This window comes from Hippocampus guttulatus, chromosome 2, assembly GCF_054856545.1.
Source record: "Hippocampus guttulatus isolate MCC_2025c chromosome 2, RoL_Hgut_1.0, whole genome shotgun sequence".
Lineage (NCBI taxonomy): Eukaryota > Metazoa > Chordata > Actinopteri > Syngnathiformes > Syngnathidae > Hippocampus > Hippocampus guttulatus.
Genome location: NC_141262.1, coordinates 7981065 through 8005848, shown reverse-complemented (window position 1 = coordinate 8005848; position 24784 = coordinate 7981065). Strand labels below are relative to the sequence as shown.

Genomic DNA, 24784 nt, shown 5'->3' with positions numbered 1-24784 from the left:
GAATTTTAAATTTAGATCATCAGGCGCACAATTTATGGCAATGGTTTATGTTCATGGCTTTGGGTTCCACAGAGGAGCTGAAAAAGTTTGGGAGACCATTTTAAAAAATGACCCCAGGAGAGGACTGACTTTATGGTTGCAATGGACGGGAATCGAGAAATGAACGGAGGCGGCACGGTAGTGGACTGGTTATCACATCCAAATTAGAGTACAGAGGTCCAGGGCTCGGTTGTGGGCTTCCTGTGTGGAGCTTGCATGCTCTCCATGTGTCTGTGTGTGTTTTTTCCCACATTACAAAAACAGGCAGGGTAGGTTGATGGAACACTAAATTGTCCCTCGGTGTGATTGTGAGTGTGAATGGTTGTCTGTCTATGTGTGCCCTGTGTCTTGTCCAGGGAAACCAAGACAAGTATGACAAAAAAAAAAAGATTTATTTGAGAAAAAGCATGGAGGGACACCGTTCACAGATCTGTCAAGGGAGCCTTCTCTCTCTCCACGTCTTGCGCTCTCATTTTATCTTGTTGGGATGTGGTGAAGGTCAGCGCAATGAGCATTTTGAGCAGCTACACAGAGTGCAGACGAGTGCTTGAGCAGGCAACTTTGCTTATCCGCAAAATAACTGGTCAGCATTCAAAGGTACGGTCAGCATTCAATCGTACGAAGTTACTTCCATTTAGCGCTGTTTTATGTCAAATTGCCATTACACCTGCGATTGACTGGCAACCACTTCAGGTTGTACTTCGACTGCCCAAGGTCAGCAGGGATAAACTCCAGCACACCCGCGAACCTCGTGTGGATGTGTGGCTTGGAAAATGGATGGGTAGAGAAATGAACGGATGGCTCAATGTAGTCCACAGAAACGATACAACATTCAGACTGACGAACATTTTATTTGGTTGTAAGGAACGGCTTGAGCCATTTGTGCTTTAGGGTAAAAGCATTCATATTCATAAAGCCCAACCATATAAAAGGCAACACTTTGTAGACTGTTGAAAATGAAACGCAGTTAAGAAATAGGCCAAGTGGTCCATTTACATGGCAGCTTGAGCTTTTTGTGCCACTGAACATTTTCCTCTGCCGCCATTATGGTTCTGTGCACCCAAACAGCGCCGCCTGTACGCGTCTCCAGGCGGTCAGAGATGGCTGCATGCTGAGTGGCTGTAGCTACTCGAGTGTGAAATGTGAGCCCATTATGTCAACAGATGTTACAGACAGCAGAGGAGTGCAAGCGTGGCATGAGGAAGGACATATGTTGTGAATGCAGAGCCCAAAATAAATGTCAGTGACACAAAAAGAAGAAGAGTCGTTTTTGAGCTCATTATATTAAATACTTTGCTAGTAATAAATACAAATGCAGCAGCAGTGCATGGCCATAATAATGGTGGGTTCATGTACGGCTGCTGAGATTAAAAGACGCCAATTAAATGTACTGACAGGTTGGACACTTAACATAGTTCTGAGGCTTACTCCTGGTCAAGGTGAAGGTGGCTGCAATGATCCATCGAGTGAAATAAATTCAGGGCCAATCCATTGATTCCCCTTTTTAACAATTCCTTGGGAGAATTCAGTAATGGGGAGCGGTGATGTAGCCAAATTAGTGATTGTTCTCTATCAAACCAACAGAGATAATGTCCCACAAAATACAAAACTCCTCAAATAAATTCTCCTTGACACTGTAAACAAAACAAAAAAAAAGGTGCTGGGCAGAAGAGGAAAGCAAGACTTTTTTTTGTTTTTTTGCATTGGACCCTTGTGTACAGTTGAAATCATGTGACAGTTACACAAAGTCATGCTCGTATACGGTCAACTCATAGCGAATGTTATCCCCCACAAAGTGCAACATCATCTCTCCGGAAAAATCATTACGCCATATCTCCATTTGTTCATACATCGTCATCCTCGTCCTCCTGACTAGATCGGCCACACCATTTTCTCTCTCACACTCTCATATGAGCTTCAGCAGCAGCTCGTAGGTAGCATTGATGATGCCCCAGGAGAGGAGTGAGCGGTGGTAGTTGAGGTGGGCCCCCCGAAAGAGCATGGCCACGCTTCCACCTCGCTCCCGCCAGACCATGAGCAACACCTGACCGCATGGCTGGAAGGCTCCGCCCACTCGAGACTGAGCCCGTGACTTGATCACATTTAACGGGTAGAACATGATGCCGAGTGCCGCCCCAAGAACGCCCCCGCATACAAAATCGTTAACGAGGTGACCGGCCCGGCTGGTGGCTTCGGGGAGCTGTTCCTTTATGGGTCCTCGCAGCCCGAAGAAGAGCACGTTGCTCGGGCCGTTGCGGAGTAATATGGGCACGAGCCCACGGTAGCACTCCCGGAAACCGTACTCTGTCAGGAGTGTCCTGAAGGTGTGAGCCGTGTTGTTGAAGCGTCCGTGGTGTCGATGGTCCTGAAGGAGCGTCTGCACACGCTCAAAGGGGGCCAGGAAGGCCTCCGCTGTCCCCGCCAGCGCGGCGGCAAAGCTTCGCGTGACCAGCTCCGGCACACCGCTGCCCTCGGCCCGCTCCAGAAGAACTCGGGAGAAGTCCTGGTACAAGCCGAACATAATAGCCACGGTGGTGCTCTTCTGGAGCAGCGGTGGGAGAAGCCCCCTGTACAGGTTTCGGAGGCCGTCCTTCTGGAGCTGCCGGACCGCCTCGACCGCCAGGACGCCGTGTAGCTGTTGGCGAAAGAGAACCTTCTGGATGGGAAAGGTCACCATGATGTTGGTGAAAGCCGCGATGGAGCCGCAGACGTAATGCTTTCCTTGAGGTCCCAGAATGGCGCTCAGAGGCCCGGTGGAAAGCAAGGAGTGACCTCCTTTGCTCAAGGAGGCTGACGGCGGGGGTGTCTGGGCTGATGGAGAGTCCATGGTGTCAAGGAAGACTCAGTGCTCCTTGAGAATCACATTAGACCTGCTCTCCTTGTTAAACACCTGCCATGACACAGACAATATTTTGTTGCCGGTACTAGAAAGGTGACAAATGATACCACATCACGTGTTGTACGTGAACAAGTTCAATGAACAAAAGTTCAGGAATTAATTCATATTTTAGGCAAACGTGAACTGAAAATAAGGTCTTTTTGATTCATGAACGTACGGCTTATAATAACAATGATAGTCAACACTTCTAACTTTCTTTCAACTTTTAACGTGTATTTTTTTTTTTTAAACACGGTAGGCCGGCGGTGGGCTTCTCTACCAACAACAGGCGTAGTAAGTTATCTGGGGTAAACCCTCTCATCCATTACATCAAATGCCAATACATTTATGAACAAATATGGGGAACAAGTTTACACAGATAGTGATGGAGTGCCACACCAGAGGTTGAGTGTTTGATCCCTGGTTGCGGCAACAATGTCTACTCTTTCATGCATTGCAGGCTGATTGGACGCTCTAAATTGTCCCTAGGTGTGAGTGTGGGCGTGGATGGTTGTTCGTCTCTGTGTGCCCTGCGATTGACTGGCAACTGATTCAGGGTGTCCCCCGCCTACTGCCCGGAGACGGCTGGGATAGGCTCCAGCACCCCCCGCGACCCTAGTGAGGATCAAGCGGTTCGGAAAATGGATGGATGGAAGTTTACACAGGCCAGAGATATCGCAGGGGTTAATCAGATCGTTACTCAACCTATAGTTGAGACGATTAACAAATAGGCGTAACTACGACGACATAGTTCACAAAGTTGCGGTTGAACGCTTACTGTGTAAACCTAATAAAGAAAAATTCGGGTATTATTGTGCATACTTAGACTTAAAGTAATGCTGACGCTAAGCTAAGCGCTCCTCTACCTTAATGTCTTCGATCGACTTGGAACACGCCCTCTGCTTCCTTGCACTTTGTCCAGTTACGCCAGTTTTCGATCTTGAACTAAAAGAAAAGCTCCGTAAATGCAACTAGTCATAAGACATGCAAGGTTGAAAGCTAGAACGTGAATGTATGTAGAAAATGTGTAACCCGAGAGTTAAAATTCAGCAACTGCTCCGGAGCTAAACGCGTTCGCCTGCCTACCCAATCGGCTATCTTGGCTATCTCAATCTTGCACAAACGAACTATCAAGGTTAATAATTATAGAATATAATGTAAGATACAATCACGCCGTGTCAGTTTAGCATGCTAGGTGGCTAACCTGACAGCCTCAAAATGGACAAGGCGAATCATGATGACAGGTTGTTGTGGACACCGGACGGACATTGAACGTCAAGAGACAAAGGGAGAACCTCCACGTTCAGAAACCTGCGGGCTTAAAAGGTGTCCTTACCTGTTGTGTGGGCCAGTCGCTGTACAGTCCCACCGACAGGTGGAGAGCATCCAGTTTACTTCCGTGAAGAACAAATAGGCCAATGCTCTTCTAGGTCGTGTCTGCAGCCCCAGTAACTGGTCCCACTTCTTCTGTCTCAATTGTATCCACTGCCATGACTATTGGATAGCGTTTTCGCCATCTAGTGGATAGATGTGTAACTCTCATAGATGTCGTCATTTGTACGTTAGTTTGCTCGTAAGCACTAAGTAGTCAAAACATATGGTTTTAGTGTTGTTGATGATGATGGTTATTATGATTCCATAATAAGAGAGGACGCTTGGATCTTGATGTGATAAGGTCTTAATATGCAATCTCATCTCCAAACAGAAACTATGTGTACAAAAGGCAGTTGCAAACTTGCATTGAATATGTGGACTTTTCTCTTAGATGTCACGATGCACGTACAGCAAGCCGAAGCATACGGCTACATTGATCACCAATAACAAGACTACAACACAGTATAAATACAAGATACATTTTCCCTGGGTTTTAAGGTGGGAATATCGTCGTTTATATCAAACGATACCGCATAAAATATTTATGTATTTGGACACATTTGGGGGGAAACACAGTAAACAACCTTGACCAATCATTGTCGTTTCCACCGGTTCCATCAATCAGAACAGAGGGTTACTAAATGACTCCCTTGTTTCTGATAGAAATATGAACGGTGGTAAAAGTTTGGAATTTTCTGTTATTTTGTTTCACACATCTGCATTCGTTTGAATGCTGATCGAACTACCCTGTCGTTAGCAGCAGACGTTTGGTATTTGTGTGTTCCAAAGCACGGGTCGTAGTTTTTTTAAATTTATTTATCGGAGGGGGTGGGTGATTGTGTTATTTTTTTTTCCAGGAGTTGTCTATGGCGGCCGTAAAGTGGAGTGTTTGCGACAGTCGTATGACGTCAACAACAAACCCTGAATGAACGACCGATGGGGATTATTTAAAATAAATATATTATCTGATCGTTTCTTTTATAATGCGTGTAATGTTACACGCGAAGGCATGCGTGTTAACTGTCATCGAGAGGCGTAAATTGGAACACCCAGTGAAATTAGACAGATAAAATAACCCCGAGTACTCGTTTAATAATGCTAGCGTTAGCTTTATAGTTTGTTTGTGATCGATTAGGTTTAATATTGAGAATGTAATTTGCACCCGCTACGAGTAGGATGAGATAAGAATTCTGTATGACAGAACTGGACTAGAACAAGAGCTGCATCTGGAGCTAGTTTGTCGTCTTCGCTGCCGATAACTGTTCACAAATGTCAGCGCAAAAAGACTGCGAGTTTTTGGTCAAAAGAGCTCGGGAGCTTGTTCCTGATGACCCCTGTGCGGCTAAAGCCTGGCTCATAACTGCCAGAACGCTTTACCCTGCCGACTTTAACATACAGGTAAGGTCTACCACATCTCTTGCTGTACCCCCCCCCCCCCCCCCCGCATGATTTTAGGTTGCTCAATTCATTAGGGACACTTGTACAATTTAAAGAAATTCAAAACATGTGCTGTATCAGAGATTCTGCCTTTACAAAAGTAATCATGCTTTTATTTGATTGCACTGTCAGCCATACGTTCACGTCACCACTGTCAGTTATTTTAAAAATGCAAACTTGTCCAACGTGTACGTGAGTCACAGTAATACATTTTCTCCACAGTATGAAATGTACATCATTGAACGCAATGCAGAAAGGACAACTTGCGCAGGGAGATTGCTGTATGACATGTGAGTGACTTGCTCAGTGGTTGATGTCTTGGGGTGGAAACACTTTTTGAAGATATTCCGTCCATCCTTTAGGTTTTTAAATTTCCCAGATCAGCCCATTGTGTGGCGTGAGATAAGTGTCATCACAGCAGCTCTGCGCAATGACGCTCAGGACAAACATTCTCAGTTCCTTCGAGGTGAGAGAAACGTGTACTGTAGTTTCAGTTATGTTTCTTTGTGCATTGTAATGCTATACGGCTATCCTTGAGGATTGAAAGCCTATTTTAACAGGCACAGTTTATGTTTGTCTTCACCAGGGCTTTTTGAAACACTGCCTGGTCGTATACAGTGTGAGATGTTGCTGAAAGCAACAGAGCAGTGCTTCAACACTTTGGAGAAGGCAGAGATGCTGTTGCTCCTCCTGAAACGCTTTCCAGAGTCCGTGGTCCAACACGGGGTATGTGGTTTATGACAATACGGTGAAAAAAAGGGAGGAAATATAATTTCATTATCCTTTTGTCTCAAAAGGTGAGTCTAGGCGAGACACTGTTGGAAGCAGAGACATCTGAGAAAGTGGAATCACCCATCAACTGCTTCAGAAAACTTTTTGGTTTGTGCACACTTTAATTAGTGCTTGCAATCATTTTCTCGTGTTAAAAACGATGTGCAAAGTGCAATTATTAGAAATCGTAAACTTGAACATAGGGCACTGTTTTACCTCTCCGAAATAGTATGAAATTATTGTTCCAGGGTCAAACTGTCCCCATCATATCACCCTTGTCAACTGCAAGTTTTAAAGTCCCATTTTAACATTCTTAAATATCATATACCGTAGATATTGAAATAAGGCAGTGGTGTCAAACTCATTTTTCTCACGGGGCCCATTGTAGTTACGTTTCCCTTGGAGGGCCGTTATGACTGTAGATAAAGAAGAATAATGTTTTATTCAAGTATTGTTTAAGTTACTCGATTGAGCGAATTGGTAACCAGAAAATGCTTACAATATCTGTCTAACTTATTAGATGTGAGAATTTGAAATTGTTGTGCAGGTTTTAGCAAGCATCATGGAAGAAGTTGACAAGTGTGATTTGCTTTCGCGGGCCACATAAAATGATGTTGCGGGCCAGATCTGGCCCCCGTGCCTTGAATTTGATACCTTGAAATAAGATAACCACCAATATAAAAACAACAATCCTAACTTAAATGATGACTGAAGTAGTTGTGATGTGAAGGTAACAGCAAATTGTAAACCAGTGATGGCATTATGTGTCCCAAAATGTATTTTTCACGCTGATTTAAAGAAGTGTCTTTACTTTTCTCGAGCATGTGAGGTTTTTGCGATTTTTTTTTTTTATTAATCTTTGACCTACAAAAGGTTGAGCGATACAGATTTTACCATGCATTGTAATTTATAGCAATGATGTTTCAGAAAGTTCATTTGTTGCTCAACCTAGTATCTGTCTTTGTGATACAGTGTGCGACGTCTTTCCTTTGGTTATAAATAACATGGACATGCGCCTGCCAGCCAGCTTGATGCAGAAATATATCCTGAAAGCTGCTGAATTCTACATCGGTTATGTCACCCGAGGACCTTCACCCGATGGACAGATAAACGGTGCCGTAGATCAGTGCGCTTGTTCTTGACCGTTTCTCTGGTTTCATTTATTCTGACAGCAGTAATATTAAGCTTTGTCTTTTTATTCTTTCGGTTAGCGTCTCAAGAAGGTGGTCCCCTAAAGTCTCCCAGTGTCTCCCGTGGCTCCCAGCGATACGTTATAGACGGCTTGTCGGAAAAGTCCTCGGTGGTCTCCGAACCTTGGGAGAGGCTTTTGGACCTGGTTGCTGTCGTCGGCACTCGATGTGAGTGGCAGGGAGACAAAGGGCAAAGGTAGGCAATCTATTGATGTCTCTGTATAGCTGTAAAAATGATCAAATTTCATGTTTGTCACACATCAGCTATAGAGCAACACGCATCTAATGCATGCACTTTCTCAAGTGGTAGTAGTGTGGGAGGTACTTTGAGCTTGTCCAGCCGATCATAAATCCGAGGATCCTCTGTAGTCCATCGGATTGAATATTTTGTGAAGCCCTCACTCATCGTTGCATTGATGCAACAAATGACAGTGTTTGCTAGTGTTCAACAATTGTTGACATTTAAATACATCTGTGAAAATGTTTTTTTTTTTTTTGTGCACACTGACCTACCGGTACCGACCTTGCAATTCATGGCCAACATTTATCGGAGCATAAGGAAAGGAAACTTAGGTTTTCTAACTACTAGGGGCATACTCAATAATGTTGAATACATCAGGATAGATTTTAATTTAAAAATAATTATAGTATTAGGAAGGTTAAAAAAAGACAGAGACTTATACCGGTAAAATATTTTTATAATTGTCATTGTGTTGGTGTAGAACTGTAGTGCATAATGCCAAAAGCTTTTACGTAGCTAAATAAGATAAGATAAGATATCCTTTATTTGTCCCACACTGGGGAAATTTACAAATAAATAGAGTTAAATAGAGTAACCAAACTCTTAGAAAACACATCTCAGTATGCTGCGGTGCAGTTGCAAACTACAAACACAAAAATACACATTTTGGTCAGTCATTACCTCTTTGGCAGTGTCAATGCAGTCAGTGCATTATTATTACGGGGAGTTGATCCTTAGCCATCATATTGTGCAGCTGGACTTCATGATTTTGCCAGTGATTGTTGTGAGGTTATTCAATTTGTAATTGCAACCTTTATTTTGTAGAAGCTATATTGACTTACTTCAGAGAGTGAAGGAGCTGTGTCGCTACTTACCGGGCCTGGAGGGAGACACCAGAGCCCGCTGCTGCAGTCAGGTCGTTATCTGCGCCGCCCTCGTCCTCTTCCGCAATGCCTTCCTTTACGTCTCAAACGTGCAGCCAGCGCTGTTCCAAGGTTGGTCATCATCGCTGCACACACACAAACATGGGCTCACTATGTTTCACAGAATTAAACCTGAGGAACTGTTGCTTTTATTAATCAGGCGTGAATACTCTGAACTTGAGCCCGTGGATTCTAGTGGAGGACTTCAGCTCAGTGTACAATGATGTGGACGCGGAGAGAGGAACAGTCAAACACACGCACAAGAAACGCAAAATGGCCGATGGCAGAGAGAAGATCATTGTGAGGATAACGCAAATGTCCACCGATGCATTTGCTCGAACAAGGGATCGTGTCTTTATCTACAGTGTCGGTGTGTGCATGCTTGTGTGTGTGTGTGTGATTCCAGAGCTCAGATGATGAGGAAGGCTTGGGGAAGGTGCGTGGGCGACACATCTTGGTGAACAAGACCGAAATGCCCAACTGGTCAGAGACTCTGGAGGGCTTTTATACAGCGAGGGAAAGCTGGGACCTTCTTCACTCCCATGACACCCTTGAAACTGGTAACCACCTCCTCTGCTCTTTTATGTGTTAATGCTCCGTTATTCAATGAAAGTATTTCATCGGCACCAGCCTGTGGAATCTTGGTCCCAAGGCACTATGTTGAAAGAGTTTGAGGAGCGTCATTTAAACTAAAGCACCCGGTAGTGCTTTGTTGCCATCTTGTGACATCTACAGGCAATTATAAACCTTTTGTGGGGGAGGGGGTGGGGTCACTTGCTCGTGCATTATTACTATTTGCAGGGGAACACTGTCTCCGTTTCGAATGATTGTGTGACTTTTTATTGACATTTTATTTGGGGTTGGGGGTTGTTCTTTTTACAGAGTTCAAAAAGATTTGTGCCTCTTGGAAGACCGAGAGCTGGCTGTGGTTCCGAATTTTCCTCACAGACATGATCATATACCAGGCAAGAAACGATTCCATAAACCAGAACATTGTTGAGCCAAGTAGACCGGTATGAAGTGCTGTCAGGCTACCGCAAACAAACACAAAAGTCCCTGACAGAGAAGGATTTTTCTCTGCAACGTTGTTCCAACTGTCTATCGTCTTGCTTGATAAGTGACGGTCGACCCTGTGTTTTCCAGGGACAGTACCGTAAGGCTCTGTCCAGCCTGCATCAAATGGCTGCCGTGCAGCAGCCTCCGTCGGGCCAGCAGAGTCCCTCGGGTCAGATCAGTCTGGAGCACCACAGGGCCCTCATACAGCAGGCCTCCTGCCACTATGCGCTGGGAGAATACAGGGTAAGCACAAGCGTGCTTGTTCCGTACAGTGTGAGTTGTCTCTGCTGCCCCACTCATTCAATTCTTTTAGATGGCCTGTGAGAAGCTTCTTGATGTTGTCAGCGGACTGGTACCCCCAAACCATGAACCAACAAAGGCCTCCGAAGATCAGATGAGAGTCAAGACCAAAGTGAAGAAAAGTAAGATATTCATTCTTGGATTTTTCACGAGGCGATTTGACCAAATAACCAAATCATATGACTGATTATTCATTTGTCCAAACTAGGTCATGACCTGAGATTGCTCCCATGCACCAGCAACGCTGTGTTGCCTTTCTGCCTCCAGCTGATGTTGGCCTGTTTCAAGGTACTGTTTGTTCACGTTGTGCAGTTGTAGTCATCTGCACTAAAACAACCATTTCCTCCTTTTGCGCCACCCAGCCACGAGCCTTTACAGACACCCGAGATGACCTGTCGTTAGGTCACGTGGTGGTCCTCCTGCAGTACGACTGGCCACAGGGCGAGGTGCTCTTTCTAAAAGCCGTGGATAAGATCTGTCTTCAAGGCGGTTTCCAGTATGAGAATTTCTTCAACTATGTCACCAGTATCCTGCCTTACAGATTCTTTATTGTCCTTGCAAACGTAATCTGGATCCATTTTCTCAATGTTGTATTTATTCCCCGTCGTACCGATAAATGATTGAACCTTTGCCAAAATGGAAAAAAAAAGTGTTTTAGATGATTTTGGGATAAAATATCTGTCAAACAAGGTTAAGTCCTTACACAGACAGAAAGAAAGTAAAGTAAGCAATTTTTGTTTTGTTGTCAAATGACAAAATGAGTCAAATTTGACCTGAACGGATTGTCAGTACTTTATTTTTTTGGACAATAAGGCCCTCCACAGTATAATTCACACCAGTCAAAAAGTGCTACATGAAAGATGATGAAAACAAATGTAAGTCACACTAGAGTATAAGTTGCATTTTTTTCGAGGGGAATTGATTTTACGAAAACCGAGACAACCCAAAATCCCCGTTCACTCACCGTGGCAGCGTTCGGAAATTAATCTGACCGGTCACAAATTTATATCATTGCTCAGATGTGCCAAAATCGTAGCAGCACCACACTCCGTGTGCTCTCTTGTCATGGCTGTTACCCTCCTTGAGCTCACATCCTTTGTCAGACATCGACATGCTGGAGGAGTTTGCTTACCTGCGAACTCCTGACGGCGGCAGGATCCAGCTGGAGCTGCTACCCAATCAGGGAATGCTGATTAAGTAAGTGCTTCACATTCAATCAGTCGGCATCCGGTCTGGCATACCCCAGGCTTTGTTGGTTTGTTGTTCAGAGAGAAGGTCAACTCGATGATCAGTTTGTCGAGGACTTAACCCACAAAGAGGCTGTCATAGGAGCGGGCTTTAAAAAGAGACGGGTTGTACAGTATCTCATAAAAGTGTGGACACCCCTTACATTTTTGGGAATGTATTTTTTCAGGGGGCAACACTGGAGAAATGATATTTTGCTATAATAGATATTAGTGGGTGTAGATGAACTATCACCACAAAAGTAACTCAACACGTAGCCATCAATGTCGAAACCACTGGCAACAAAAGTGACTACACCTAAGTGAAAATATCCATATTGGGCCTAAAGTGTTGATAATGGCCACCAATGTTTTTTTTCCCTCCAACCTTCTTGGAATGGAGCTGACCAGAGTTTTTCAGGTTGCCATTGGAGTCCTTTCCACTCCTCCAGGACGCCGGCACGGAGCTTGTGAGTGGGTATTGGCAATCTTCCTATTGCCTTGAAAAGAGGCAAGAGGTCACCAACATTTTTTGTGTGCTGTCACTTTGGTACCGAATAATGTGAAGGGTTACCAGTTAGATCGGCACCTCTGAAATACCAAATTGGCTAAAATTTGCTTTCAATACATGGCCATAATTAATGACATGTTGAAGATGTGAAGGCACTGATCGTTTTTATGATTTCTCACAATAATTACAGTTTGAATATTTTGAGCCACAGTCTCAAATAAACTCTTGGAGATTTTTTTCCCCCCGTTGATTCCGAATCTGCCATCGTTTTTTTCACTCGCGCATCAGGTCTTCATAATAGTATTATAATAACAGTACCGGTAATATTGGAATCTATTTTGTAATGTTTATGGAATTAATGGTTAGGTTCAGCAACAGGTGGAATTTTATTTTCTGAAGTGTCACAAAATGTAGAGGTAAACTCTATATTGTGCAAACTTTTGTAGGTCAGACTTCAAAATGAAAAAATGAGAATATCTAAAATATCTATAGTGCTGGGCGGGGGGGGGGGGGGGGGGGTACTTACATTTTTGGGTGAGGAAATCCGCGTCAAAAATACGTTAAAGGACATAATGCCACCTCTGATTAAAATTTGCTCTTGACCAGTGTAAATAAATAATGATATGGTGAGGATGTGATGGTACTGATTGTCATAAGAATTATCAACAATGATTGAACAAGGTCGGATGTCGAAAAATATAAATATTCAACTCTTTCTACAAATCTCTTCATGTGTTTACATTTTGTAATGTTCACTTCTAGTACATTTCTAAGAAATCACATTGTCTCGTCACTGTTGAGTTACTTTTTCAAGAGGCCTCCTTGTGTAGAGTACCGAGGGCAACATGTCTTTTTCACATCTTCAGCTATTTGCCACGAGGTGACATGTTCAACTTCCGCTGACCGCTGTGAGAGTATGAGAGCGAAACACGAACAACCCGCACGACACCATGGATGAAAAAAATGGCTAATTGGGCCCAATATGGACAATTTCGCCTAGGGGGGGGGGGGGGTGCTCACTTTTGTTGCCAGGGTTTTAGTCATGACTGGCTGTGTGTTGACTTATTTTGAGGGGAAAGGACATTTACACTGCTCTATGAGCTGCACACTGACTTCTCTCCAGTGAAGTAAAGTGTCATTTCTTCTCGATTGTCCCATGAAAAGACAAAGCGTTGAGAGCAATGTGCGGGTTGTACTTAGTTTTGTGAGATACTGTCTGTCAAATCTATCAACTTAAATTTTCAGAGTTGCAGACTTAGGAACACTGAAATGCAACCGCTCTGACCGAGTGTTTGAATGTTGCTGTCCCTCAGGAACCCTAGGCCCACCCTGGGGTTGGAGTTAAACACCCTTCTGCTACAAGGGGTGCAGACGATGGACAGGTACCCCGGGCCCCTCCTACCACAGTGCCCATCCCTCCCCCAAGCACCAGTCACCATTCATTCCCAACTCCAAGGCCTGTCATACCCCCCTTCCCAGATTTTTATTTGGGCCAATCATTTAAGAACAAGTCGTCGTCGTCGTCGCCGTTTGGTTGATTTGAGCCATCGCTCGTCTTTCTGTGGTCATCACTGTTGTTAGTTAAGACGATGTCGTTCTTGTTGTACAGTTAGTTTCTTTTGGCCTTTTCACAGCACTTGGCCTCATTTCATTTGTGCTTATATTTCACGTGTACTGTCGATTGAGCTTGTTGCTTCATGGTATATAATTGATGTGGCATTCAAACATCGCTCTAAACGCAGTGACTGTTTATCTGTCTTCTCATGTGCAGACACCACACGGTGACGAGAGGGATCACCAAAGGGGTGAAGGAGGATTTCCGTCTGGCCATGGAGAGGCAAGTGTCGCGGTGTGGGGAGAACCTGCTCAGTGTGCTGCACCGTTTCTGTATCAACGAGAAAATCATCATCGTCCAGTCTCTCCCTTGACACTTTATACATTCTCAAAAAGGAGGTTCAACAGTTTTTTTTTGTTTTTTTTAACAGTAAAATGTGGAAAAAGCACTTCATAGTTACCACACTGGTATTTTGTTTTGGGGTGGGGCTTAATAATAACCATATATAGTTCAGTGCTGGTGTGTTGGTTTCAACATGCATAACCACAACATTTCAAGTGGTTTCAATAGGATGTGATATTTTGTCAGAGGTTTGATAAAATAATTCCCATTTTGGTGTTCTTTGGGAGGAAAACATGAACTTGTTCTTCTCTTCTGATGCATTACCACTCCTACCATTGGGCACAAGATGGCAGCAACTAAAAATTGCATTCAAAGGAAAATGGTAAAATGTTGGAAACGTCTCTGAAAAGCCTTGTCGACAAACCCTTGTAAATACCTTACTGACATTTAGAGTGAGCCACTTAAATAGCTGCTTTTGGAGCTCCTTAGATTTCGCAAGTGTACTTGGGGTGTACTTGGGTTCTTTTTATTTTGCTTTTATGTATTTTAGATTGGCCTTAAATGGTAAATAAAGCAGTCACCAATCCTGGTGTATTGAATGAGATTTTGTTGACTTAACAAAATGTTCATATATTCTTTGACAAGCAAACCGATGTGTTATTGTGATGTATAGTAATTTGCAACATTAACATAAAATCTATAAATACCAAATTTCACATTTTTTATTTGCATCCTACTCGTTTTTCTTTATTTTCACAATGCAAACAACGGTAGTTGCTTACTTCCACCATTTGAATGCAAAGAAGACAAATATTTACTTTATTAAATTAGGTAGAAAATTTATGCTGGGGTGGGGCACAGGTGACAGATTTTCATCAAGTTTACCAGCCCCCTGCAGATAAGGAAAACATTTCAAGTTGGGCAAAAAAAAAACAACACTTAAATATCCAAGAGTGCTTGAAAGCCAAAATCCAAAAATAGAGAATGCACTTTTCAGTGAGTGTCAATTTTCATCAAGAGTCACAGCCTGACCCCACAATAATTCCATTTCTATTCTTGTGGGACAGAGTTGATCAAGATTTAAAACGACGGGGTTTGGCCTCAACTCTGACAAAGTAATGGAATGAGATCAAACGTGACAAATACAGACCAAGGCGTACAGTATTTGACCAAATAATGTATTGGGCTTGACTAACAAGCAGATGCAAATTCCCCATCTCATGTTACCCAATGTTTATCTGGTCATGCCTTCACACGATAGAAAATATTTCAGGTCAATTTTCTTCTCGATGTTGCCGCCCCAAGCAACACCGCCCTTGCACATGCCAGAAACCACCAATGCCTCCTCTATTCTTTTCATTTTATAGACAAAACTGACAGAACAACTTGTCATACATTGCGTTTATTACAACTGCCACAGGAATAAATACAATATTGACACATGGTTTAGTTGCGCGATTGAAGCGGGGTTAATCTCCTCCCGAAATGTCTAAGGCTAATTTACATTGACAGTCCACTTGTAGGGAGAAGTTTCAAACACAAGTTTCACATATGCCTTATTCACAAAAAGTAAAGAATATTGGGCTTTCAAGTGAAACTCCAAGATGAACCAAAAATGCACGATGAGCCTTACAAGGAGACTTAATCTGACCGTGTCAAACCTTGACTGCACGTGTAACCGTTGCATGTTTCAATGCACAGCTTGTGCCTTCTAACAAGGATCAGAATGGCAAAATTCACAAGAGGGGTTCAAAAGTTTTGAGGTCACCTGTAAAGGTTATAGAATTATCCTGAAATTTCATTTGAAAGCCGACTATCCTGAACCTTTTGTGAGCAGTGTACTGTACGTATATATAAATCAAGGCAAGTGGTGTGTGACATCGATCAGCCTTTTATTGTGTGAGTACAGTGCAAGACCTTTCTTCATTGCACAATATTTGTTCAAATATACATGTTCAAAAAAAAAATACAAGCACAAATAATTAGTAAAGTCTCACCAAAGCATTTTACTCCCCCCCAGAAAAAAAAATCTGCATATTCTATATGCTCATACCCAGTGGATAACAATGTGTCTAAGAGCATTACTGGTTTTTAATTCTTAACTGGATTTGCATAGCCAAGGAAAAATCAAATCTGGGCAAAGTTTAGTTGGATTAATCTGACTAATTATCTCGTGAGGAAATGACTGTCATTGTGCTTGGGGTGTGTGTGGAGGTGTCACAGAGAGGGAAAATGATTATTCAGCATAATAAGCTTCCTGTAGCTCCTACGCTCCAACTTCCAAGAAGAAAGTGACGCTCCCAAGGTAGCGGTCGGTGGGCGAGTCGTTGATGATGCCCTTTCCGTTCAGCTTGCACTGCACTTGGATATGAGTATCGTACTGCACTCCCGAGAAGCGCACGGCCACCACCGGAGACGAGTAGTTCACCTGACGGCCCAGATGTCAAGACATTGATTGTGTGACAAACTTTTTGAATTGATTGGTTGGTAATATGCTCTTACATGTCGGAGTTTCCCGTAGTAAGGATAGTACTTCAGGTCAAAAATACTCTTGGGGAAAAATTGGATTTCTCCCAAGGCATCTGATGGTCCTCTCTAAAAGAGACATTTGTTGAAAGAGACAATTTAATTTTCATTATTTCTTATCATTAAATGTAATTCAACCTTTATAATGTAGAGCATAGGTGTCAAAGTCAGGTCCTGGAGGGCCGCTGTCCTGCATGTCTTCCAAGTCTCCCTGTTGCAACACACCTGATTCAAATGATCAGATCATCAGCAAGCTCTGCGGAAGCCTGACATTGAACCTGTTCATTTGAATCAGGTGTGTTGCAACAGGGAGACTTGGAAAACATGCAGGACATGCGGCCCCCCAGGACCTGAATTTGACACCTATGATGTAGAGGTTCCACATAATTGCATTACTCTCTCAAGATACAACACGCCTATTAAAAGGGGATGTTGATAGATACCTTGACTCCACAAGTAACATTGACCGGTTTCCCTTGGCCAGGCAGGTATCCAAGAATCTAGAGGAGAAAATGTTTAATTTTTGTACATCTCACTATCGTCGCCATAAAACAGGGGTGTCAAACTCATTTTTGTTGCGGGCCACATTGTAGTTACGGTTTCCCTTGGAGGGCCGTTATGAATTTTGGGAAACCATATATATCTTTCATCACCTCCACATATTACATACACAGCGCACAAGAAATCAATGGATAGACACTAGTTTTAAAATCAGAAGTCAAGAATAATGACTGACTTATTGTGGATTACATATGACAATTTGAAATTTTGGTTTAGTAAGCATCATGGAACTTGACATACTTGATTTGCTTCTGCGGGCCACATAAAATGATGTGGCGGGTCAGATCTGGCCCCCAGGCCTTGACTTTGGCACCTGTACCATAACAGAACTCCTCTCCTGCCTTTTTCATCTCAACAGTCTTTTTTATGGCAATACTGCCACCTAGCGTACATTTCATCCGTCCATTCATTTTCTGTACTGAAAACCAGAGCAGCAGCTCTGGTTTTTGGGATTTGGGAGGAAGCTGAAGAAAACCCATTTCGGCAAGAACACGCAAACTTCACGCACCTCTCAATTATGAGGCAGAAGTGCTAACCCCTCATTATCTGTTGCTATTAAAATCACAATCGATGCTGCGAACGGAGGGTTATCTATTCGCTGCATGGTTAAAGCAATATCGAAAATAAGTAATAAAGTAAGTAATTGAACCCCCCCCCCCCCCCCCGCCCCCGGGAAGATTTGTAATTGCCTTTAGCTGCATGAACTCCTTCACTCTCTTCATCATGCAGTAATTCCAGGGCACCAAGATGCCAGCAAAGCACTAGTCTTGTCTAAATGAAGTTCCTCAATTCACTTCAGCATAAGTTCCTTGGCTCCAAGTTATCACAAGATGGCAACCCAGTAATTCTTTCATTGCCATCCTCAGATGGCTTTTTTCCTCTACCTTAAATGGCCACAAGGTGACACTACATAACATAATACCTTCGTATCACTGCCCGCCCCAAAAAAAGAAAGAAAGTCCGATTCTTTCCTGTCTTACCCTGTTCATTCGCAGGAGGATACACGGCCTCCCCTGCGAGTAGCCGTAGTGGGGGTCCTGCAGGCCCGAGCACTCCCCCAGCCAGGACCTCTTGAACTGGCACGCTTTCCTCTCGGCGTCCTCCTCCAAGTCTTCCTGCATGAAGTACCTGTCCTGTGTGCAGCGGATGTTCTTCCTCTCCTGTGCGCCATCATTGTAGGCTAAGGGGGGTGAAATAGGGGGATCGGAGCTTGAATAAATCATTGCAATAGCTCTTCCTTGCCAAGGCCTCTGATTAAGGCAGCGTGAATGAATACAAGAAAGGGTCGGGGGGGGGGGGGCACACATACACACAAAGAGGTTTCCCTTCCCAGCATGCAATGCCGGAGCAAAAGAGACTACGGGACAAAGGTACTGACGAGGATCCGTGAACTGGGCTTAACCCATGCGAGCCTCCCGAGTGTGACAAAACTCACGTCGTAAGTGTTCATCCATGGAGCGAGCGTAGCGCTTCCATGATTTGCGGTCAGAGGCGTTGAAGGAGATGTCGTGACCTTCCAGGTGTGGCGCCATGGTCATACCTGCCAGTGGAGACCCACAGACAGTCAACTGTGACAAGACACGAGGGGTGACCGACAGGGAGAAGGAGAAGGAGAGCCGGTGGGGGTTGAAGATTTGAAAGATGGAGTGTGAAATCTGAAGTCTAATAAGTTTGCAAACTTTTTCCACCAGGGATCGTCTCAAAAAATACTTGGTTCTCCAAAAACCACCATAATGACCAACATTAAAGTACTGGAACACATTAGGTCTAATTATACCTTGAAAAAAAAAGAGAAGTTTTACTGCTAGAAAGTATATGTATTATTGTAAATCATTGTAAAAGTATGCAACGTTTGAACACGCACTGCACTTACTAAAGGGGAAAACCAACAGAATGAAATAGTTTCATTCAATATTGCATATTAAAGTTAACAGTTGTACATTCGCTAAAAAATTGGAAAGCGTACTGTTAAAATTGAGTGCAACTGTATGGTACTCTGAAGTTAAATGAAACAACTGTACTTGAAAAAATATTAACCCAGAAAAGTAAAAACTCTCCTGTATTGGATTATATTTTTTTCCCGCCAAACAGTCTGCATGCATCTCACTGCCAGCTTTATTTTAACCTTTGATTGTATTTGATGTTTCAAATGTCAATTTTATCGTGATTTAATTTAATGCTTCTTTTGCAGACCACAAGAGAGACCTCACATGCCACTCGTGCCCCTCCGACCACACAAAATATATGCCTTTTGCGCAGTGGTCCCCAACCTTTACTTCATTTATCCATCCGTCCATCCATCCATCTATTATCTCATATTTTCACCGACGGGCATAGACACAAATCAAAACAAATGATTACATAACACAACAAGATGACCCCCAATCTGTGTTAATTCATTTTGTTGGGGATGTGGAAAATGGAAGGAATTTGTTGCTTTTCTGTCAGTCTCCCGATAGTCTGTTAAAAATAGTTTCCGGTTGTTTTGATAACGTGGTTTAGTCAAAATACCCTGAGGATCAAGAATTAAAGTGCAATTTATATGATATTAGCGGCTGTAGCTGTGGGGGACAATTATTCAGATAGTGTAGGCCAGACTCTAACGGTCGTGTGAAAGTGGCTTTAGAGCTTTGCTTAACTTAGCTGATCATGTCATGGATGAAGAAACTCAGTGAGGGTCGTTCTTATGTAAATTTGCCCCACGGTTTTGTAACAGTCGGTAGGAAGTGCAGAACGTCTGACAAGCACATTTTCAGATGAAGACAAAGATTTACTTGGCGTTTTAAGCACATTTGATGGTTTGGCAAGAAATTAAACAGTCCCTTTTTCATAATATGTCCTCTTCAAGCTGAGCCTCAAACAATGATATCGTAGCGTTTCTCTTTTTCCGGGTTATCATATTACGATCACATTTTACAGGAGTTAACTTCTTTCAAGCCAGATGAGGTGGCTTGGGCATCTGATTCGGATGCCTCCTGAGCGCCTCCCTGGTGAGGTGTTCCGGGCATGTCCCACCGGGAGGAGACCCCGAGGAAGACCCAGGACACGCTGGAGAGACTATGTCACCCAGCTGGCCTGGGAACGTCTCGGGATCCCCCGGGGAGAGCTGGAAGAAGTAGCTAGGGAGAGGGAAGTCTGGGCTTCCCTGCTAAAGCTGTTGCCCCCGCGACCCGGCCCCGGATAAGCGGTAGATGATGGATGGATGGATGGATGGAACTTCTTTCAACATTTCTGTGACAATTCATAATGTTAAAAGAACTTTTGGTCATTAAATTGCTGTTATGCTATTAACATGACCGTTTGTTTTTGCTTTAACATTAAAGTCGGGCGTCTGATTGTTTTTATATCTCAATATTAACGGTGATTCACTTATTTTGATGCTCAATAAAGATTAAACAAAACACAACTTATTTGAGCGTGCAACTGATCTATTTGGTTGCCATGGTGTACCAATGATTTGGGCCAAAAACAAGTCTACTCAAAGTCCTTAAGATATTCCGATGCAGTGTGAAGGGTGTGGTGTTCCGTTTACCTGGTGGCATTACTCTGTCGTTATAGGTGGGATGGTAGGGACTAATGGACCACATGAGGCAAAATATACAGCCGCCGAACATGGCCGCCAAGAAGGTGTAAAGTGCAGCGTAGAAGAGGATGATGAGGCCTAAGAATTGAGAGAAAAGAGCAATTAGAAGACCGAATGGGAACTCACAAGACTTCACTTGTACTTAATAATGGACTGTACTGGAATGTGACCTATACAAAAACGTTTTGGCATACACACGTTGCATTTGGAATTAAATCATCCGTAATGAGCCATTGTGCATTGATTGCAATTATTATACTTGATCAATAATCTTTTTTATTTAATAAAAAGACTGTAGATCACATTCAAGGAAAATTTGTCACTTTGTGCTTCCTTAATACCAATTTATTTCCCCTTCAAAATGGCCTGATCTGACAACACAACTTTTTTTTTTAATTTTAGCATGTCATAGCTGAAATCTAAATTTAGCATAGATCAGTAGGATTGTGGCTAATCGTTGCTAGGCAAAATTCATAGAACTCAATGAAAAGTGAAAAAAATCATTTCCCCCCCCCCCCATACACATACTCCAAAAACAACACTTAAGGTTTATTATGAGACATGTTTGTGTCGACATATATATTATGCCGCCCAATCACTGATCTGTATTCAATATAAAATGCAGACTGAGCTCTTAGAAAGAGAGAACGTTGCAGATTTACTTCAGCGGCGGATAAAGGGGTTCTCGACGAACACCACGACTAATTCAGCAGCTTGCCTTTGTGGATAATTTTGCATTACTACTGTTGTAATTTCTAGATTTTTCAATCATTTTGGCTCATGGAATTGTTAAGATTACTTATATCCTCCTATTTCAGTTCAAGTTTAAAAAAACGGAACAAATCTACAAGTGACATGTCTGGCTTGTTGGTTTTTCTGAGTCTTCTTGAATAACTAACATTTTGCTGTGCATGCACTTTTCACAGTTCGGACTATGTAGTTGCAGCCATGCCTCGTATACCCCCAGTCCACAAAGGCCTTTCTGTTAGAGCCCAGTGAGAATGCTTCCAGCTGTCTTTTCACTAAGGAACACAGTGAACCTCCGGTTGACATCGTAGTGAAGGTCCTTTGCAGCCATGGAGGCCCCGGCCGGCCAGCTCCAAGGAGCACCAATCACCCCACTCTGGTATTGTATGGACGCGCTTGCTCACTCGCTCATTCTTGCCCGGGATACGTGGGCCCCTATTCCTCCTTAAGGTTGCACTCATTGGCAAGGCGGCAGCGGTAAGCTGTGCAGGTGCTGCAGCATCGAGCATGTTTCTTTTTTTAATTTTATTTATTTCACCTAGAATTACAGCTACAATTTCTTGTGTACCAAACGTTTGGAGTGAGGGGTGGGGGGACTGGATGTGTACGTGCTAGCTTGCACCGAGGGGGTTTGGCATCCGTGATGAGTTCATTGTAGGGGGTGTCGCATCAGCTTTGGGAACGAGGATGTGGAGAGCATGTTAAGATGCGGATGGAATGTGATTTCTGAATAACACGAGTCTCGGAGCGGCGCGCTCCCACTGGGATCACGTCCCCGGGCGGGCTGTTTTTCTCTGGAATTGTCTGTGCACCTATGTAAACAGCAGTGACACACACATAGACACACACTAGACTGGAAGAACTGTTCAAGTTTTCCCAAAAGCATCGAAGTGAAGCGTGGGCAACCTAGGGCCCGTGGGCCATATGCGGTTTGCGAGCGCATTTGATCTAATTCGAAAAACAAAGAAAATTTGACACAGGAAGGCTGAACTCCTTCACCTCAGAACTCTGAACCAGGGGAGCGAACCACTCTCGCACTGCGCTGCTGCATTTACCTCACAAATCCTCATGTTACTCAGCCTACGGCCCGGTGCACATGGACAATCGGGCTGTTTTTGTCCTAATTTTGCTCCTTCCCAACCAAGGAAATCGAACGCAATCTAATAACTGTCTTGTGGGATGATCCTGTAAATAAAATTAGCCTTTGATTGGAGGTGTGTTAAGTATGGATTTGTCCTAATAATGTGATCCGAAATGGGACGGGGCTGGCAATCTCAAATATCAAATGCATTTAATATTTACAAGCAAAAATCTCCAATATGTGTGTGTAGAAAGCTGACCATTCTCGAGTCATTTGATTCCGAGGACTATGACACGAGCGAATGTAGCCAATCAAAGAAGTGCCCGACTGACAAAGAAGGAGGCGGCGGTAAAAGAAACATGTTCCATAATTTATTTATTTATTTGTACGAAAGCGGGTTCTCCACATGACAGGAAGTATTTTCCAAAGCAAGTTTTTTTTCCCGCTGACAAAACCATTTTACAACGCTCCCGCCTCCGGTTGTCTTCAGAACTATCGGCGCATTCCCGGAAGTGTCTGCTCATCTTCGTTTTTGTGAAATCGCATGTGATCGTATATGATCACTCTGCCTTGAAGGACAGCATTCTAGACTGGTGGTGAAACTGAATCACTGCGTGTGGTATTCTATGTTGAGATTATCTGAGCAGACACACGCAATATGACCAAAACTGTTAAATGTCGGATTTTCCATTTTTATGTGTGAGGTCTGTCAAAGATTTTAAAAAATAATTTAAATTTGAAAAATCCTTATGAGTGTACCAGGCTTAAGTTACATCTATTTATTTACATTTTTTATGGTTTTATATTTTACTATATAGTGCTATTTTCCTTTATTAAAAACATTGACCAAAAAAAAATGGTGCTGTTTTTTGGGGGGCTGGAACGGATTAATGGCAATTACAATTTATTCCAATGAGGAAAACTGATTTGCTATACAAACTTGTTCACAAAACGAGATCCACTTGGAAGTCAAGTTACCACTGTGTAATACTAAAAATGTTAGACTGGCACCAGGGTTGTTCCTAAATTCATTAAGGCCTTGAATTCAAAAACATTCGAACATCACATTTTTCCTTCATCACAGCAGTTTTATCCGTAAGGCCGACCGAAATGTTACGATCCCAAGACCTAGAAAACCTCTGCCCGCTTCGCGTCAACTCACTCCAGCTCTTCCCCGAGCGGCCCATGAACTCCTTGGTCTCTGCATTCCACAGGTAGGTCTTCAAGTCGCTGATCTTCTGGTGCAGCGTCCGTCTGGGCAAGGGCCGGCGCTTCCACCTCTCGAAGTTGAGGTCCTCCTGCTCCAGAGGCTGGTGCTCGGCCAGCTCCTCCTGCTCCTCCTCCAGCTCCTGGCCATGTTTGAGGATCACCTTGGTCGGCTGTCGGAGAGAAGGGGAGAAAAGGCGCTCAACGCACATGTCCGCCTCTGCCTGATCGAAAGTGTTTTTGTTTTTTTCTTTTCGTGGTAAAATGACAGACATTTAAGACGACCCTTCACTTGGCTGCATATTCATGATGTGGTCCTGTCTCCGTGTTTAGGTGGATCATATGATCCCGCTGGTGACCTTCGCGGCCCCACATTGAGAGAGACGACCTCCCTTGGAGCGGACCCTCCTGCTTGCATGTGGCAGCTCATGTCCAGATGTTTGGACTCGCAGACCCCAGGGGGACACGCAAGTACAGTAAGTATCCCCCAAAAGAGTCCCCACACTTTGCAAAAAAAACTAAATATGAATCGAACACCTCACACACTGTTTCAATCCTAAAATGATGATTTTCATTTTCTTTCATTTGAGCACTTACTGGACTTTTCGGGAGCGGGATCTCATCAGCTCCTCCTTCTGTGGAACTGGGCTCCATCTCAGCAAGAACCTAAACATCATTAAACATGTGCTTGAAAATATTAAAATAATATGGAAACGAATCAAAGACCAGACCAATTGAAAAGGTACAGAAAATAAATCACTCACCTGACGTTCTTCCGGTCGAAAAGCAGATTTAAAAAAGTGTGGAATGTTAAAAAAATGCTTTTTGTCAAAAGTTTTTGGGGGGTTTCATTAGAAAGTTTGAGGCCGAGGTGTGGAGAGCCTCCTTCATCGAAACGCCCAACTGAGTGAATGAAGTCAGGAAATGAGAATCATGGGGAGAGGGTGGGGGGCGAATACTAAAGTGCTTTTTTTCCCGTAGGGTTCAAGGAACGTTTTGGCAACGGCCCGCAACCCGGCGCTGCATTCTCCACACGCGCACCGTTACGCATTGTCTCTAAACTGAGCAAAAGCGTAGCCTGAATACAATATTTAAAGCTGGTTACAACAGTAAAGATACAATCATTTCCCTGCCTCAGTCATGTACCGGTGCAAAAAAGACAAAACAAAACAAAAAAAACAACAACAACAAAAACAAAAAAAACTGTGATTCATCTATTTTTGCTCTATTTTATTCTGGT

The 24784-nt window shown here is 43.4% G+C and overlaps 3 protein-coding genes across 7 annotated transcripts; 1 reads left to right on the top strand and 2 right to left on the bottom strand.

Annotated features, from left to right (window-relative positions):
- Positions 1-870: 870 nt before the first annotated feature.
- On the bottom strand, positions 871-4377 carry LOC147208359 (mitochondrial nicotinamide adenine dinucleotide transporter SLC25A51-like). 4 transcript variants are annotated; one of them, XM_086133739.1, is made up of 3 exons: positions 4254-4371; positions 3784-3862; positions 871-2929 (listed from the first exon to the last, which is right to left on the bottom strand). In XM_086133739.1, exon 3 carries the CDS (start codon positions 2864-2866, stop codon positions 1946-1948), a length of 921 nt encoding a protein of 306 aa, XP_085989865.1. In that variant the 5' UTR covers positions 2867-2929; positions 3784-3862; positions 4254-4371; the 3' UTR covers positions 871-1945. The 4 variants fall into 4 exon arrangements, with proteins under 4 accessions (XP_085989865.1, XP_085989873.1, XP_085989856.1 ...); XM_086133747.1 differs by lacking the exon at positions 4254-4371 and adding an exon at positions 4122-4243; XM_086133730.1 differs by lacking the exon at positions 3784-3862 and having other exon boundaries at positions 4254-4377.
- Positions 4378-5179: 802 nt separating this feature from the next.
- Positions 5180-14426, top strand: ints10 (integrator complex subunit 10). Of its 2 annotated transcripts, XM_086133710.1 has the most exons (18): positions 5180-5689; positions 5951-6018; positions 6091-6194; positions 6315-6454; positions 6526-6607; positions 7472-7612; positions 7711-7885; positions 8756-8925; positions 9014-9153; positions 9260-9413; positions 9736-9818; positions 9997-10152; positions 10223-10331; positions 10418-10497; positions 10572-10734; positions 11313-11406; positions 13257-13325; positions 13715-14426. In XM_086133710.1, the coding sequence occupies exons 1-18, from the start codon at positions 5561-5563 to the stop codon at positions 13869-13871; spliced, it is 2214 nt and encodes a 737-aa protein (XP_085989836.1). In that variant the 5' UTR covers positions 5180-5560; the 3' UTR covers positions 13872-14426. The 2 variants fall into 2 exon arrangements, with proteins under 2 accessions (XP_085989836.1, XP_085989844.1); XM_086133718.1 differs by lacking the exon at positions 13257-13325.
- An 800-nt stretch (positions 14427-15226) lies between these two features.
- On the bottom strand, positions 15227-24535 carry atp1b4 (ATPase Na+/K+ transporting subunit beta 4). The gene is made up of 9 exons (XM_086133698.1): positions 24309-24535; positions 24142-24210; positions 23501-23717; positions 20460-20588; positions 18363-18467; positions 17908-18107; positions 16810-16866; positions 16343-16435; positions 15227-16268 (listed from the first exon to the last, which is right to left on the bottom strand). Exons 2-9 carry the CDS (start codon positions 24196-24198, stop codon positions 16107-16109), a joined length of 1020 nt encoding a protein of 339 aa, XP_085989824.1. The 5' UTR covers positions 24199-24210; positions 24309-24535; the 3' UTR covers positions 15227-16106.
- Positions 24536-24784: the final 249 nt, after the last annotated feature.

Bases quoted from the DNA above. Each gene is read 5' to 3' on its own strand.
- LOC147208359 (XM_086133730.1), bottom strand. From the start codon at position 2,866: ATGGACTCTCCATCAGCCCAGACACCCCCGCCGTCAGCCTCCTTGAGC.
- ints10 (XM_086133710.1), top strand. From the start codon at position 5,561: ATGTCAGCGCAAAAAGACTGCGAGTTTTTGGTCAAAAGAGCTCGGGAG. The intron at 8,926-9,013 runs GTTGGTCATCAT...TTTATTAATCAG, and splicing joins GCAGCCAGCGCTGTTCCAAG to GCGTGAATACTCTGAACTTG. The intron at 9,414-9,735 runs GTAACCACCTCC...TTCTTTTTACAG, and splicing joins CCATGACACCCTTGAAACTG to AGTTCAAAAAGATTTGTGCC.
- atp1b4 (XM_086133698.1), bottom strand. From the start codon at position 24,198: ATGGAGCCCAGTTCCACAGAAGGAGGAGCTGATGAGATCCCGCTCCCG. The intron at 23,718-24,141 runs GTAAGTGCTCAA...TCTCTCCGACAG, and splicing joins TCCCGCTCCCGAAAAGTCCA to CCGACCAAGGTGATCCTCAA. The intron at 18,108-18,362 runs GTGAGTTTTGTC...CACCCCCCTTAG, and splicing joins CATGGATGAACACTTACGAC to CCTACAATGATGGCGCACAG.